The 18,431-nt window shown below is 33.9% G+C and overlaps 2 protein-coding genes across 3 annotated transcripts; one reads left to right on the plus strand and one right to left on the minus strand.

Annotated features, from left to right (window-relative positions):
- Nucleotides 1-4,468: 4,468 nt before the first annotated feature.
- LOC126703588 (uncharacterized) lies at nt 4,469-8,673 on the minus strand. 2 transcript variants are annotated; one of them, XM_050402557.1, is made up of 3 exons: nt 8,497-8,673; nt 5,014-5,199; nt 4,469-4,861 (listed from the first exon to the last, which is right to left on the minus strand). In XM_050402557.1, the coding sequence occupies exons 2-3, from the start codon at nt 5,182-5,184 to the stop codon at nt 4,790-4,792; spliced, it is 243 nt and encodes an 80-aa protein (XP_050258514.1). In that variant the 5' UTR covers nt 5,185-5,199; nt 8,497-8,673; the 3' UTR covers nt 4,469-4,789. The 2 variants fall into 2 exon arrangements, with proteins under 2 accessions (XP_050258514.1, XP_050258513.1); XM_050402556.1 differs by lacking the exon at nt 8,497-8,673 and adding an exon at nt 5,835-6,884.
- Nucleotides 8,674-14,067: 5,394 nt separating this feature from the next.
- On the plus strand, nt 14,068-18,146 carry LOC126703587 (phosphopantothenoylcysteine decarboxylase-like). The gene is made up of 3 exons (XM_050402555.1): nt 14,068-14,235; nt 15,617-15,964; nt 17,623-18,146. Exons 2-3 carry the CDS (start codon nt 15,620-15,622, stop codon nt 17,917-17,919), a joined length of 642 nt encoding a protein of 213 aa, XP_050258512.1. The 5' UTR covers nt 14,068-14,235; nt 15,617-15,619; the 3' UTR covers nt 17,920-18,146.
- Nucleotides 18,147-18,431: the final 285 nt, after the last annotated feature.

The raw sequence follows: 18,431 nt of genomic DNA on the forward strand, positions 1-18,431 counted from the left end.
CCGATCGTTAATCGCGCCGCTCGTCGAACGATCACATCGCGCCGATCGTCGATCAACGAGCGCACCAATCTCGCCTTCACCGCGCGATCTCATCTTCTCCTCCGCCGCGCGATCTCAATTTGACCGGATTTGATGAATTTTTTTGCTGGGTTTTGTTTCTTTTGCTGGATTTTTTTGCGCGATCTCAATTTCACTTACATGAGTGTGTATGGAAAATTGGGTATGTAAAGCATTTTCTGTAAAAATGTTTGAATGAACCAAACACCGGAATTGATTTTCCGTAAAACGAATTTTGTGGCAACCAAACACATGAAAACATTTTCCTTTCCGGAAAATAGCATTTCCGGAAAATGGAATATTTTCCAGAAATGCTTTTACACGAACCAAACACAGCCTAAGCTCTAAAGTTTTTGTCTTAAAAGTTCTTTCTTTTTTTTTCTTTTTTTTTTTGGGTAATTGGTTTATAGGGGGATCGAACCCCCGAGCTTGACAAGGCACTAAGGCCCGGGTACCACTCAGGCACAAGGCCCGGTGGTTGTCTTAAAAGTTCTTATGCCCTCGTCAATCCTTCAAACCTTTTGCTCTAGGCCTGGTCTGACTTTAGTTGGGCTATGAATTTGGAAAATCAAATCACATTATTGGATTATGTCTCTTCTTAAGATACACACTTGTGTATTCCCGCAAAAGACTTGTTAGCCCATCGTCATCTGCCCCTTTCCACAATGGTGACCAGTGTGTGGGCTTCATTGGGAATCAACCCATCAAGACCCATGAGGAATGGGCTCACTTACCCACTAATAATTTGGTAGTGAAAACTTTTTTTTTTTTTTTTTTTTCACTTTAAACTATCAAACTCAATACACTATTTAGTTTTTTTTTTTTAATCTAAATTTCCACCATTTTAATCCCCCTAACAAAAGTTACAAGTTTGCGTTACCGAACCCAGATTGGTAGTGAATACTTGAAAATTGAGTTTCATGTCATGTGGAGCTATTGGTTTACTTTTTAATGGTCGTCACGCATTTTAATTTTTAATAATTCGATAGTTACAACAATAGCAGAAATGAATTAAAACTTGTATGTTTTTGTTAGAAATCTCAAGAGGTGTACATAACTCTTGACAGGTGCTACAAGTTTTAAGTTTTAATAACAATACACTTGCCAAACATGGTTTTTTCTTCCCTTTTTTGGCTTTGGTGATGTTTATGTCTTTGTGATCTACAAGATTTGGTTTGTAATCAATCAAATCAGCCACAATGAGTTGAAAAATCATGTATTAGTGCGACTCAGCTTCCCCTTATGTACTAGAGTGGCTTGATTCTCAAATTTGGGAAACCAAAATAGATGGTGCAATGAGAAAACCCCATAAAATAAATAAATAAACCAATTGTACCGATTAATGAAATATCCTAGTCAAAAGTACACTATTCCAGGCTGATGAGTGATACCTCCTACTCTCATCACAGTTACATCCTTCCATGGTGCAATAAGGAAATCAACATTTCAAAAAATATATATTTTTTTGGGGTAAAAAAAAATTTCTTTGTTCAAAACCAAGGTAAATGTTGTGTGGAAATAAATGAAATACTCACACGCTCTTAAATATCTGGTATCCTTTGAAAGTTTCAAAGACCATTACCGATCACTGCATCTCACAAGCATATTACAAAATCTATAAATAAAAGTATTGTTTTGCACCAAGTGATTACACTTTCTTTCTGTCAAATTATTACAATTTACTAAAGTCTTTGGTAAAATATATGATTTCATTGTAATTTAGAATGAATTCAAAAGAAATACTAATTTTTAAAAATTTGTACATAAAACCATGAACTTTTTAAATAATTTTAATCTGTACCCTTAATGAGCCACTGTTAATTAAAAATAATAGCAAATCAGATAAGTTGTTGCTAAATGGATGTTTATAGTTCAAAATTTGTGGAAAAATCATGATTACTCTCAAGGTTAGTGGGAATGGAGGTCCAATATTGTTCTCGCTAAATGGATGTTTAGTTGGGAGTATGGTGTGAGTGGCATTAGAACTGGTTCCTACTTCAAGGATGGGGTGATGTTCGGCTACGAAATTTGCCAAGGAGTCGTCGAGCATCCACAATAGGGCCTTCCTAAGCACTCATGCACATAGGAGATGGGACGTGCTAGGCAACTTCCCGACCACGAACTGACAAGTACATATTTCAACGACCAGCCCAACAGGTTTTGGGGGCAGACATGATACTGCGGGATTTGCTCCCATGGCCCTCTTGGGCCTTAAACTCAGTTTCTCTGACATAGGCGTCAAGAACCACGGGACATACCGTTTAGCTTGGGTCTAAGGCCCAAATGGCTCTGGAGGCCCGGTGCCGTACATATATAATAATAAGATATTTAGTTGCTATTACAAAAGCATTCACAATTAAAATAATATTGTTTATACTTATCTTGTCTACGCCATATGATATTATACTGACAAGACAAGTTTAACATCCTACAATTAACACCTTAGCTCAAACAACAATTTGCAATATTCATATTAGAATCTAAATTTGTGGTGCTCATTGTAAATTCTAGGGTAAAATGCTATTTTGGTCCTTAAACTTTACTAAAAGTTTGTTTTTCGTTCCTAAACTTTAAAAAGTTTTTTTTTTCATCTCTAAATTTTATAAAGAGTTTTTTGAATAGTATAGAGACAAAAATAAGGATGAAAAAGATTTTTTTCAGTAGTTTAGGGATGAAAAACAAACTTTTTGGTAAAGTTTAAGGACATAAATAAAACATTTTCAATAGTTTAAGGACGAAATATGAATTTTTCAATAGTTTAAAAACGAAAATAAACTTCTTAAAGTTTAAGGATGAAAAACAAATTTTTGATAAAGTTTAGGAACCAAAATAGCATTTTATCTTAAATTCTAATATAAACACTTTTATTGGTTGGGCTGGATGATTGCTCACTAGATTGTTAAATTTAGATGATTGATGGACGTTAAAATTGATCGAATTAGGATATTAATTGTGAATTTTTGAAATGGTAATTACAAAAGATTGATGATGTATGAAATCTTAGTGAATCACCTGACTTGCACAAGAACCAAGAAATAGAAGACTATTAATAAGAAAGGCACTAGTGTGGTGCCACTCAAGACCCCTTAGATAATTAAGTAATAACTCTTAAGACTGAAACTATAGTTTATGAATCAATTAACAATGTGCTCCCATACCTCTTGGAAGGCGTTGGGTTAACTTTTATAGTGAATGATTATATGGTAACTCCCTGACTCCAGACCCCAATAATGGTAGCAATTATGAAGCTTATTTTTGAGATTTTATATCCCATCCCCATATATGACAGCTAATGTTGTTTAGAAGGTAACAATATAAGAGGACATGCACTTATATGTCATATAATTTATAGACACCTCAAGAGGAATTGTCATTTATAAAAATATGTGGGGAGATTGTCATTTCAAGAGCTTAAGAGGGCGTTTGGATAGGGCGTTTGCGTCTCAGCGTCTGCGTTTTTTTTTTTTTTTTTTTTTTTTTCCACGCGTTTTTGAGCTTTTTGAGTGCTGCGGTTTCTGTTCATGTACTGTTCAATGAACAGTAACCGCAAATTTTGACTTTTCCAATTTGTTTCAGCCAATCACAGCACATCGTATACTGTTTACGGACCCACAAATTTCACTTTTCAACAACTTTTTCATTAAAAATGGGTCCCACGATACTATTAACACATTTAAAAATTATTTTGTTACAGTGTTTTTCAGTTTTCAGTTTCAGTTTTCAGCTGTATCCAAACGGACCCTAAGTACCTTAAACAGATAATGAAACTTCTATTAAATTTCTTAAAACTTTTTATCATCTACTTTTAAACAGAGTAATATTTTATTCATAAAAAATATTTGGTAATGGTATTTTACTTAAAAATAAATTATGTTAAAATTTTTAAGGTTAAATTATACATTAAGTCCTCAATATTTATCTTATATTTCAAAATGAACCTTATATTTTAAAAAATTTAATTGGCCCCATTTACTATTATATTGTTTCAAAAAGGTCTTTGCTATTAACTGATAAATGGAAATGGATCACATGACAAATGGAAAACATTTAACTCAAAAATATTTGCTAACATGGAAAATATGTGTCAATTTACATGAATTAAAATAAAATATATGTTCTAAAATCCCTAGCCAAACTCAACAAATCAAGGGGGAGATGAAATAGAAAGGCTAAGTTAGTGACATTGATAGGTGACACAAAGGTTGAAAAAATTTATAACTTTTAGATATCCCCTTCCCCATTGAGCTAACCTTTTAAGGTTGGTCAATTTATCATCCACTACTTTGATAAAAGGTTTCCCCTTCATCCTCTTAAAAAGAAAGCGGAGAAGCTAAGAATTGGTAGGGGCAGCTGAAATACAAAAAGAGGAAAGACAAAGTTTACTTGGCAGGTGTAACTGATGCATGGACAATTGTGAGCAGATAAAACAGGTTATCACTTATCAATGAGCAACATGTTGAAGCTTTGAGTAGCTTGGTAAAGAAATAACTCTGATGTCTATCTTGTCTAATTTCATTCTACCGAACGTAGAGTTGCACTGTAAAACTCTTTACTGCAACAAGGATTAATATAAACCAAAATAGATGTTTTCAGTGGATGCATTCAATTCAAATTGGGAAATGATTTCAAAACTTTTTCTGGTCCAACAACCAAAATGGTTTTCATGCTAAGGCTCTGCTACTGAACTTGAAGAATGAGACAATAATAAAACATTCTTTCTCTATAAACCCAACTACTTTCTTCCTCTGCTAAGCCTCTGCAGGTGGTAATTAATGCTTCCCCAAGACTTTCTTTTATTGGTTGCCTATAACAAAGGCAGTAAAAAATTTTAGAGATATATAATGCATTGGACAATCCAAGAAGAACATAATCAATATTTTCAAAAAATTACAAAAAAATAGGACGAAAAAAGATAGGAGAAGAATATGCTGCAATAATTCAGAAAAGTTGTATTACCTGAGAGTCCATACAGGCACTCAAAAGTTCCTTATGCCGGACACACTTATCATTACTGTTGTTGTTGACAGCCAAGCAGTTGAGAAATGTAATCATTTCCTTCATGCAAGGTTTGTGAAGAGAGCTAAATTTCTTTGGGTTGATATAAAGCGAACCAGCTTTCCGACCCATTATCCTATACTTAAACTGCACATGCCCAACAAGACAGAGTAGACTCAACAACTTGGGGGAAAAAAACACTTAAAAGAGTTCCAATATTCAAGAAAATAATAAGAATAAAGAGAACACGTCACAAACAATGCGAGACTTGAAATTTCAAGGTACATATATACTAGATACATTTCCATTTAAGGAACAAAGAGAATGCATCGTTTTTAGTAAGTTACACATGCACCCTTCACCCTTGTTTTTATAGGAATAGGAGGTGCCATATGAGCTAAAGCTCGTTAACAAAGTGCATGCACCATTCTGATGATTACAAGATAAACCCACTAAAGAATACGGGAGAATTTGAAAAGTGTTTGATTGGAGATTGCACTCTAGCATGAAAAGCAAGTTGCTTGCACTTCAATTACCAACCCCTCTAGCATGAAAAGCAAGTTGCTTGCCCTTCAATTACCAACCCAAGAAACAGCTTACAGGTTTACAGCAAAGCCTTGTTTCAAGAATTTCCATTAATCAGATTCTAGACCCATATTTTACTCCTATAGAACTCATATTTACATCCAAAATTTCTCAAAAAAATTTTAGTTGAATATAACACAATTATCATGACATTATATTGAACTCAACTGTCAATGTGACTAAAATACAATGCCCACCTTGCCTGTCATTGTCCCTCCTAAACCTCAACCTCACCAGCATCACCCCTTGCTAGTTGTCGACCTCTCTTCTTCATATCCATTAGATCTGACGAAGATCAAATCCATCTTCATTAGATCTTGCATAGATTGGCTCGGATTGCTGGCCTTGACATCAGTCTCCACCCAAATGATGGAATCACCCAATCAGGCCAGACGTTTGGCAAGTAGATTTGCGTTGGTTGGCAATGGGTTTCTTTCTTCCCTAATCAACATGGTTGAGTGACAGGCTGGCCATCATACTGATCCCAATCAACTTGCGATCACCCTTGCCTTTGCAAAATTGTGTACCTCATCTCATTTCATGATTCTCTTTCCCCTTTCCCTTCCTCGCCTATGAGATTCAGGTTGCAAATGGGTTTCTTTAAGGAGGTGAGGAGGATGAATTTATTTAACATGGAAGAGTAACTTGCTGGACAGCCTTTAGAAGACAAACGGTATGGTCATTTTACCCTAATGCACACAATTTCCTGGGAACCCCACACCTCATAAAGCAAAGGTCACTAGTTTGAATCTCCCCTTGAAGCAGAGGTCACAAATGGTATGGTCATTTTGGTGAGTTACACACACAAGTGACCACGAGGCCATGACCTCACCCTCTATCCCATTATCATGGGAAGAGGAAGAGCCATTTAGCTATAGGTGATTGCCAAGACAATTTTTGCCCTTAAGAACCTAATTTGAATGAACTTAATTCATCAATCCAGTTATTTAGTTTTCTGTCAATGAGCACTAGCTCAAATGAAAATTTCTTCTCCCACAAGAAGAGGGTGGAGAGTGAGGTCATGGATTCAAGACTTGGGTGGCTTTTTATGAAAGAAAATGCAGTTTCAGTTTATACTAAAGCGAAATAAATAAATAAATAAATCCATACTAATCTACAAACTGAAAAGCACCATATAAAACTTGACACATTTACTATGGCATTGCTTTTCCTTATAGAAAAGTGACTCATGTACCAGATAATATTCCTATGGTAAAACATTCAATTCAAGGAGCCTAGTATTATTGTGTGCCTGTCAGAATTACAGCAAAAACCTAGATCCAAAAAAAATAAAAAAAAGAATGAAAACAAGCAAAACAAAACATGGTGGGCAAAATCAATGAAGACTGCAAAATACAACACTGAGAAAATCAGTTAAATAACTCAATGCCTAATTGTTTGGGCCTAAACATGAAATTGCATATTTTTATTGCACAAGTAACATGGTTTTAAACAAATTTTGACACATTCAGAGAAGCCTCCATGGATTCCAACTACATGAACTTCATTTTTTGAATCTAACATTATGCTTAAAAACATTATCAACCTCTGGATAACTTGCAATTTGTAATAATATAACCAACAAAATGTCTCTAAACTTTTGTCCTTTAAATTTGGACAGAAACCCTTGCTAATCACTTCTCAAATATATAATATCCTAGTCAGATTATATTAAATCCCAAACCCAAGCTATTGCCACTAAACCCTATGAAAGAAGAGAATCAAATTTTAACAAAAATTATGCCACATCATGCTCAAAAGATCAAGACACAAGAATGACACAATTGTGTAGTTAAACAGAATTCACTACATTGCTCAAGCAACACAACTTTTGTCAAATAATATTGGATTCACAACAAAGTAATCTGATGATCATCAAAAAATAATAATATTTTGAAGATGCAGTCCACACAAGAGCCAGTAATTTTATTTTCCTATAACAGTAGCCTATACCAACCCATGTTAAATTCATACATGATAGGCATCTCAAAACTTTTTTAATTGCCAACGCATTTTATAATCACATTTGGATTTTGATTAAATCCAATAGCAGTATGAATCCCAGAATTAAAATCAGAAAACCTGAGTTTGACTTGCATTTACAAGTTCATGACCAGCTTCAGTTCAGCCAACAGGACCTGAACCCCATGAGACAGATAGTTTGTGAAACCAACAAGACAACTCTTGAGCAATCAATACACATAAATCCATATTCATATACCTAATAGCTCACTACTCTTGTGAATTGTAATCCAAAATCAGCCCATCAAACTAGTGACCCCACTGTTTAATGAGGCACAGTCCCTAAAGGATTTTGGAACCTTTTTTAAAAAAGAGCCCTTTGGACTCGCCTCTAGCCCATAAAACCTATGGGCAACTAACCCCACCCGCTAGAACTAGTTGCCAGGGTAATCTAGGGGCATTCACCCCTAATGGGGTAAGGGGTTTATGTCTCACCCCTTGTTGTCTTTTAGAGTGACCTATTCCATGAACCTAAATCATATTAGCATAAAGGGAAAAGTTGAAACTCTATTCAAAATTACAGCTGAATGATATTTCAAGTTGATTATGTAAATAGTTATTTAGCTATATTAACTATCACACCTTAGCTACAAAATCCAGTTCCTTCCTTCTTTTCTCTCTCTCTCTCTTCGCAAAACTAGTTGTTCAAAATTCAAATATAATCTAGCATGGTCCAGAAATGAAAACCCAAGAGCAAGAGATCTCAGAAATCCTCCATTATTCAGATAAAACACAAAATCAGTTACTTTGGTTCTAATGAGACAGAAAAGTCATAGGAAACCAAAACAACTTATATAAGCTGACATTGGATAAAAAGAAAGCCAGAGAAAAGGGTACCTGGTGCCTTGGTGGTGGTGGCTTAGCAGAGTGGCAGCAACTTCTATGGCAGCAATGTGTTTAGAGAGGAGTCGGGTTCGGGTAAGGACTAATCCGTCAAAAAACTTGTTGGCCCATATCCACAATGGTGACCCATGTGTGAGCTTCATTTGGAATCAACCCCATGAAGACCCGTGGGGAATGTGTTCACATACCAACTAATAATTTGGCAGTGAAAACTAGAGGGAATGGACATTTGTACGTAATTTACTACCCATGTAGTAAAATGTTCATATTTTTTAAATTTGATTTTAAGAAAATCGAATTTTATGTAAAACTAATGTCTTCAAAATTGAAATTTCTAAATTAGAAACAAATGTCCATTTTTACAAATGAAAACTTGAATTTTTTTTTTTTTTTTTTTTCCTTTGATTCGAAGCTATTGATTTACTTTTTCATGGTTGCCGTTAAAAAGTATTGTTAATACTATATAATAAAATTATTGTTTTGGACCGAGTCACCGTCAAATCATTACAATTTACTAAAGGCGGTGGTAAAATACATTATTTAATTATAATTTAGAATAAATTCAAATTAAATCCCAACTTTTTCAAATCGTGAACCTTTTAAATAATTTTAATTCTATGAGCTACTGTTAATTAAAAGTAATAGCAAACCATATAAGTTGTTACTAAAACAAATATCGACATATAAATTGCAATACACTATCCAAGAATTGTGAAATTATATAATACTCTATTTGTTTCGATGAAAAATCTTGTGTAAAGATAGTTTTTTGTGTTTTGATAGTTTTTTGTGTTTTATAGTATTTGGTAGCATCATAAAAAATGAGTCAAATAAAAACTATATTTGGTCAACATAAAATATATATATATATATATATTACTTATTTTTAGAGATTGTTTTCCACTAAATTTTGTTAGAAGAAAAACAACTCTATCACACAATAAGCTAAATAAGGTAAATTAGGAGATTGTTTTTCAACTCATTTAAAGTTGCTACCAAATTTAGGAAAATGAGATAGTTTTATAAAAAATACTTTTTAAAAAATGACTCATTTTCTAAAAAATATTATCTCCGAAAATATTTGCAATAAATATTTATATTTATGAACTTATCTCGTCTACATCATATGATATTATGAAGCTTATTTATGAAAACTTGTATCCCATGATAACTAGTGGTAGGCTTGGAACCATTATTGCTTAATTTCAAAGGTGACTTTTGGCCGTTAATGAGTTCATCTGACGAGTGGGTTTCAGTTAGCTCAATTGGTAAAATATCAAATGGTTGTATAAGAAATCTAGGGTTCAATCCCTGCCTATACCAAAAATTGATTGGTGTCTTGGTTTGATGATAAAGAGCTATCATTAGGAGTGGATGCCATAAGTTGAAATTCTCTCTAAAAAAAAAAGTTCATCTGACGATCTTAGATTGTTTGGACCATTAAGATTAAGGTCACATGGTCCATGAAGATTTTTTAAGATGACAAATCGAGTTGGTGGAGACAACAAATTGTGGAGAGGGGTTGTCTAGAGGATCTCATGAAAGATAAAACCTTTCAGGTGCTCGTCTAGCAGAGTTACCCCTCAAAAATGATTGTAATTAACTCATAATTTTAATGAATTTATTAAAATAAAAGGGAGATAAAAATGGTTCACATTTATGATACTCATTAAGTCCAAAGACATGAACTTTTTTCTTACAATCGAATAAGGTGATAAGTTATTATTAATTGATAAAAAAATAATATCAGTAATGGACTTAAATGAAAATTAATACTACCGCATACTTTTGGTGCGATAGTCATTCCATAAGTATAAGTACTTGTAGGGTGTGAGGGACAAGGGTCGGGGTTCAAGTTTGTAGAAGGGAGTTTCATATACATATACACTTAGATTAAACTAGAGTAGTATTTCTATCTAGTTAAAAAACAAAAAAAAAAAAAAAAATATGAAAATTAATAAAAACACTATTGGAATTTTAACTTATGGTGTCTACTTCTGATGATAGCTCTTTATCATTTGATCAAGACACTAATTGGTTTTTAGTGTAGGTGGAGATTGAACCCTAGATCTTTTATTCAACCATTAGAGACTTTACTAATTGAGATAACTAAAATCCACTGCTCGATAATACTTAATTTAAGGGGTTGGCCTTGGTTAGCAGGAAATGTCTTTACTCCAACTAAACGGCATGTTTAATTGGACCATGTGTGTCGGGGGGGGGGGGGGGGGGGGGGGGATATTAAAGAAAAGTCTCAGAAGTGAGAAGGCACACAATAACACAATACTGTTTTAAGCGGCAACACCATTACCAAACAGAACAACAGGGCTAACTGAGAATTTGAACTAAGAAAAACTCAACTTGGTTTGAGTGTTTATGAGAGCAAAAACCCTTAGGGAATTCAAAAGTACTAGGTAAGTGCCTTAAAACCTAGTCACGCCTATTTTCCTCAATGTTTACACTATTTTTTTCCCCCAATAAAATCAAATGTTTGATCTATTTGGTAGAGAAATTTTCACTTTAATTTTTCGTATAATTTTGGGATTGTATATTTTGTATGGAGTTTGAATGAAGTAATAAAAAACATGCTTAATGGTTGATCTATATGGGCTAGGGCGGGCTCCAAATATTTTTGGGCCTAAGGTGATAGTTAAAATAGAGCATTTTTTATATTTATGTATTAATTAAATTAATATTTATCTAATGTTTTTAAATTATAATATATTTCATTTAAAATATATTTTTATTGCATTTTGAGATGCAAATTAACTAATTAAAATTTTGTATTTAAGTTCATCTAACATTTCATTTTCGATTGCTAATATAACTAGTCCACTTAATCTTTATTGGGACATTGTTGATCTTAGATATGCTTTTATTAAATTGTATCGTTTCATTATCTTCTAACTCCTTTCGGTGAATTTCTTGCTCATTTGTGATATTTTCATTTAAATTTTGTGTTGCATTTTGTTTAGAACTAATAAAAATTTATTCATTGATCCTTTTTGAGACTCAATTCATTTTTTTTTTTTTTAAGTTTTTCATATCCAAATACATATTTTATAGTAGACATTTATAATCAAACTATATATACAAATAAATTAAATTCTATCCATAATATATTTATAATAACTAGAATACAAGATTGTGTGGACCAAAAATGAGGCTATTGGGCTGGGCCTCACTTGGGCTCACAATCTATTTGTAAAGTGGGCTTGGATTTCCTACGTTGGGTTGTTCTTGGTACAGAGACTCACCAAAACTATCTCTCTTTGTCTCTGGGTTCCTCACCTCACTCTATTCTTTGTTTCCCTTTCAGCCTTTTTCCAACCCCCTTTCCTTCTTTAACTTCTCATATTTATAGCCAAGCGTTAGTGGAGGCATTAGGAGGTCCAATACCGTAGTGGGTGTTTAGGTGGGAGTGGGGTGTGGTGAGAGTGGCCTTGAAACTGGTTCCCACTCTAGTAGATATGCTCGGCAGTGATATTCCCTAGGGCATAGCCAGGCATACAAGGGATGATGTATCCGAACGCCTTTCTTCTTGCTCGGCAATGGTTTGCCGAGCAAGGACCAGGTGGCAAAACAAGGTGCGTGCTAATATAGACTGTCTACTCTTCAGGCTTTTGAGCAGTATGAAGCTTGGGCTCGTGGCTTTTGTGGGTTTGGGCTGGGGTCATGGGTAGAGAGAGATTGGGGCCATGGGCCACACTGTTGAGTTAGAACCCAAGGCCCAAATGGGTCTGGATACGATAGTGCCGTATAAAGATAATTTTCAAGTATAGAGCAATAGAACCTGATATATAAAAAGTACTATTGTAGCTTCACCAAACAATAATAAGTATCTAACAATCTCAACCTACATAAATAAAGATATATTTATTATATTATTAAATGAATTAACACTAATAAAAATTATATATGTTTATTCTAAGTTATAACTTACAAGTTTTGTTTTTTGAATTGAAAAATTTATAGCATAGTACTACTATTCTACTAATACACAGTAAAAGTTAAACAGATCCAATAACAAAACATATATATATATATATAAAGAGGCCGTTTGGATTCAGCGTTTTCCGCTGAATCCAAGCTGCGTTTTCTGAATTTTTTTTTTTTTTTTTTTTTTTTTTTTTTTTTTTTTTTTTTTTTTACTTTAGCCGCATATTTTGACTAAATCAACTGTGAACAGTGCATTCGTGCACTGTTCACGGACCCACAAATTCCACTTTTCAACAACTTTTTCATTAAAAATGGGTCCCACGATACTATTTACATATTTAAAAATTATTTTGCTACAGTGTTTTCAGTTTCAGTTTTCAGTTTCAGCAAAAATAAGCTCAATCCAAACGGACCAATATAAAAAAAGCTAAAAACGCAAGATTAAAAAAATAATATATAAAAAACAAAACTTCGCAAGCCCATAAGTGAAGTAAGCCCATAGCACAGCCACAGCCCACAAACGTCGACCACGATGGAAACAAAAACAAAAAGCATCCATGAAAATTCACAGTGCATTGAGGAAAACTGAAAAATCAGATTTTATAGAGGGAAAGAGTGAAACAAACTATATCTTAGGTCGGGTCCTCGATGAGATCGAAAGAGAAGTAGAGCTGAGATAGAGAGAGGTAGAGATCAAGAGTGAGATAGAGAGAGCATAGTGGGTAAATTTTGAGGATTTGAGATTTTTGATTGTTTTAATTTGTGTGCAATATTTTTAGACTATTTTATCTGGTTGAATTTTGGATTGTTTAGAAGTTAGTGATGTTATTTTGGGATAATTGATTTTGTTTAGAATTCTTTGTTCTTTGGTTAAAAGGATGTAGCAATTTTTGGAGTTTCATTTGGAAACCAATTTTTTTTTTCCCTACTACCCCTTCTTTTTCATTTTTTTTTCCCTGCTATCTCCTCATTTTCTGAAATTTTAGGTCCTCCCTCCCTACTTGGGGGTTTTAGGCAATAGCCTAATTGGCCTAGTGGAAGAGCCAACCTTATATAGTATATATATGTGTAGTATTGTAACTATGTGGTATAATATTAACAATACATAATAATTTAGTAATTCTTTCCCAAAAAAAAAGAAAAGAAAAGAAAAAATGTGCTATTATTTATTTACATGATCGGTATGACTAACATGTTACATAGCTATTTTCCTTTATATCAAAGTTCATGAAATACAAATATAAGCCCAAAGGTTCCAAAAGCCTAAAAGCAAAAAACACACCCCAAAAGAATGACTTGGAAAATTGTGTTTTGAGTTTAAAATGAAGTTTGTATAAAAGTTATAATAAATTGTGACTGTGAAAACATAATTTTAGATTTTAAAAATGTTATTTTTAGGGCTCATTTGTTATTATTGTTTAAATAACAGTTTTCAATGTTTAAACAATATTGCATGTATTTTCACATATTTTTTTACTTACATATATTAATAATAAATACAAACAACGTTATTAAAACAATATTACCAAACGGTCTAAAATCTTCCAAAATGCCTAACCAAACATAAGCCTTTGCTCCAACAAAACGGCGCGTTTAATGGGGCCATGTGCGTCTCCTAATTTGGGTGGGAAAGATTGAAGAAAAAGGTTTGTCTCAGAAGTCAGAGAAAGTCACACAACACGGTACCGTTTTAAGCAGCTGCAATTAGAGTTTGAAGTTTGAACTGAAAAGAAAAACACAAACAAGTTTGAGTTTCTCAGAGAAAAAACCCTCGGAGGAATTCAAAAGTACTAGGTAAGTGTCTTAAAACCTATTCACACACAAATTTTTTTTATATTTTTAATTCTTTTCATTTTTCTGAGAAATTCAAATGTTTGATCTATTTGGTAGCTGAGCAAATTTCACTTTAATTCTCGTATAAGTTTGAGATTATATGTATTGTACGGAGTTTGAATGATGTAATAATTAAAAAAAACACTAAATGGGTTGATCTATGGCATATCAGTTGTTTACTTGAGTTCCTTGTTGTTTTCGGATTCTATAAGGTTGTGGAAAACCTCCTAGAATTGGTGTTTGAAAACGGTGGAGGATTTTGTATGTTGTGTTAACATGTGTGATGATCTTAGCTTTGATTTTTAATCGGCATTCAAGCTCTTTTGTGCTGATTTTTATTCTTTGTTTGTACATATATCTTAGAATTCTTGTTAAATTTTGGGTTAATTTGTGGTTTCTCCTATTAGCCATTGTTATAGTGCAGCTGCAATGTTTCCCTAAATTTCAAAATCGAGCAATGTCCGCCCTTAACTGTGGGTACAAAGTATTTTACCCCTGGGCTTGAGAATTTCTGTCAAATTTAATGGGACGGAACGCGTGTATTAGAAATTTGAATTTTTGGTTAAATTTGATGGAAATCCTAACATTAGTGGACAAAGTGCTTATTTGTTTAGTTTTGTAGTTTAGGGGAACATGGTTGTGGATGAAAATTCTACTATTATGTGTACCATTTATATTCTTGTTTATTCTCATTCTTCTTCTTTATCTGTTGCATGAGTCTATCATATGTATTCGCATAAGAGTATAATCTTCGTGGGGGCAAGTGTGTGTAGCTTGTGAAGGTGTATATTTTATTGATTTAATTTCAATTAGCTTGCTTTTAGATTTAAAATCTTAAGATAGCTTTGCATGGACAGTTGCTTCTAGAGCAGTTTTTATTATTTTCGTGTATTCTGCTTAAGAGCTGCTTTCAGCAAAACCATTGAGTTGAAAACCTTCAATTTTCTTCTTCAGTCTCACCATTTGTTTTGTTGTAATGAATATTTATACTCCATAGAGCTGTGAAATGGGAGATCACTTGTTGCTTTCTTTCACCATTTATTCACTTTTTATGCAAATACATATTGGTGCATACACACGCACATTTTGTTGCTCTTTATGTGCAATTGATCTGTTTATGTTTGGTACAAAATTTTAGTGACTTGAATTTGACTTCTAGCTGTAATTTTAATGAAATTTTTTGGAATGTATTTCTTGATAATTACTTTTGCAAATTATTGCGGTACTTTAAATTATTACCAATTTAAATTGAATGTTTGATACAAGTCAATTTGCTGTGGGCATATATGTTGAGATACCATATGAATATTGGATAAGAATGTTGTTGGAATCCCCTGTGTAGGTTATGGAATATTCAGAATCTGCAAGTGCAGAAAGGGAGCAAACACAAGTCAATGCTGCTTCCAGGAAGCCACGGATTCTACTTGCTGCTAGTGGAAGTGTAGCTGCCATAAAGTTCGGGAATCTTTGCCATTGTTTCTCAGAATGGGCAGAAGTAAGAGCAGTCGCCACAAGGGCATCTTTACATTTCATAGATAGGGCAGCACTTCCTAAGGGTGTAGTTCTTTATACTGACGAGGATGAATGGTCTAGTTGGAACAAAATTGGCGACAGTGTGCTTCATATTGAGCTGCGCCGATGGGCTGATATCATGGTTATTGCTCCATTATCAGCCAACACACTTGGCAAGGTAATATATTTGAGAAATTTCAGAAAAAAATTTCCATCTTACTTTGAAATTTTACTAAGTGGCAACAGGATGATAGAGGTGAGTTCATGTTACTGGAAACGGCAAACATTACTCAAAAAAAAAAAAAAAAACTCTTGATTACCACAAAACTTGGAAATTAGTGCCTGACTCCTCAATTTGGTTCTTGAAAACAGTGCATTAAAGTAAAAGAGAAAGTGGTTTCTTTTCTTACTAATATATTATATGAAGGAACCAAATGGAATAGCAATCTCTGGTTCATCAGTGCAACTTGGCCAAGTCATTCATTTTGGGCCATACAGAGCACTCATTGAAAATTAGTTATTTCATTGATTTTCTGATTGAGTTGATACCTAAATGCATTTTTTGAATGGGTGGCATTAAACAAACTAGAATGCCTTCTATTGCTTCACAAAAGAAGTTATAGAAATTGATGTATTGGCATTTCTTGAGAGTCTGAAATTTATATTAAATAAGCACATTAAAATTATTTTTTGCTATGGGATACCAAAAAGTACTGTTTCATTATGCTTGCTTCAGTTCTCTTTGGGAGTAATTCTGTTTGTCAGGTTATATCGTGTGTGCACTGAATTGAAAACCTTTTGTGTCTACAGAATCCCTTTTTAGTGCTGTGAACTAACAGGTTACCTTAACTATGTTGTAGGCCTTTTTTCTGCAGTCATGCAAAGGTACTAGAGTGCGGTAAATAATGTTTGCTGATTCTTGGTAGTCTAGGAATGCAGTGACTATTGACCAAGACTTATGAATGTGGGACTCAATTACTTTCCACGTTGTCTTTTTCATTTTGGTGAAGTAATAGAGATATCTATTAAAGAAAGAAGATACTCGATACATATACGGTGTATACAAGATTCTTCTAAATAATTTAAATCTAAGTCTAAAAGATCTCAATGCAAAGTTTTGTGTTACTATTCATCTGGTGAGTGTCTATCCTGTGACTTTAACAAAGCAACCTATTGAAATGGGACATGGCATTCAGCTCATGTGCGTATAAAGTGAGAATGGCAAGTATAAGTTCTCTCTTTTCTTTTAATTGTCAAGTTACATATACACCCAGTAGGTTTTGAACCCACGATCCCTGACCTTTTTTTTTTTTTTTTGTTTTTGTAAGTTGCACATGTATCTAGTAAATCTTGAACCCATATGACCTCACCCTCCATTCCATTATTAAAGGAAGAGAAAGTGACACTTGAGCTTGACCTGAGCTAGAGTTTAATGACTCACCCTCCACCCATTCTCATGTGAGGAGGAAGTGTCATTAAGCCCAATTCATAGAAAAGTTCTCAATTCTTTCCCAAGCAATGAATAATGTTGGGAATTTGTGTAGGCCCTTGTTTCCAAGAAAAAATAAAGGGAAGGAGCATATTTATGGTTGATTGTGGTATAATATTAATTTTACTGACACACAATCACACAAATGTGGATGTGCGGATGTATGTTGAAGTAGTAGAGGGTGTGACTGTAAGAGACATTCCCCATTTTCTGTGGCTGCTATTGGCTTTTCTCAACTTCCTTTTTAGCTATGTATTTTGTTTGTCATATGATTTGAACTAATCAAGAGTATAATCTTACTCAATTTCTGAATATGTTTTAATGCATGTACTATGCTCTTATTGTAGATTGCTGGGGGATTGTGTGACAATTTACTGACTTGCATTGTGCGAGCATGGGATTACAACAAGCCACTCTTTGTTGCACCTGCCATGAACACATTCATGTGGAACAATCCTTTCACGGAACGACATCTCATGTCAATTGACGAGCTTGGAATTTCTCTCATCCCACCCGTCACAAAGAGGCTGGCATGTGGGGATTATGGCAATGGTGCAATGGCTGAACCTTCTCTAATCTACTCAACAGTTAGGCTTTTCGTGGAGTCAAAGATTCAACAAGGTGGCAGCAGTAATGTTCATTAACAAGTGTTGTAAAGCTGGATTTTTTAGGGACAAGGGAAGGGTTGGTTGACTTGGTATGATTAACGTGCTGATTTGTTGTGGTCCTATGTTGTATCAGGTGCATTGTTGTTTTTTTCTTGCATTTGGTCTCTTTATGTGGGCATATTGTATGTACTATGTACATTTTGAATATGCTAATTATTCTTAACACCATGATTAATGTATGCATTTCAATTCTTTCTGCCTCACTAGTATATGAACTTTCTTAAGATGATTGGTGTTTTCCTCAGAAAGTTATATGGGTTTAAGAAATTGAATCCTTTATGTTTGAAGGAGTTGTATTCGTTGTGTTATAGTGGCCGGTGAATATTTGTCATTTTCAATTCCTCCCAAACCAAACTTGTAAACATGCACGGTGTTGCTGTGTCCTAATAAATGCTTACCTAGGGTGTGAGCTTCAGTGTTGTTTTTACGTGTGGAAAGAGGAAAGAAACGACGAAAAGGCAATTTTTTTTTTTGGGCAGTACGAAAGG

This window comes from Quercus robur, chromosome 10 (genome assembly GCF_932294415.1).
Source record: "Quercus robur chromosome 10, dhQueRobu3.1, whole genome shotgun sequence".
Lineage (NCBI taxonomy): Eukaryota > Viridiplantae > Streptophyta > Magnoliopsida > Fagales > Fagaceae > Quercus > Quercus robur.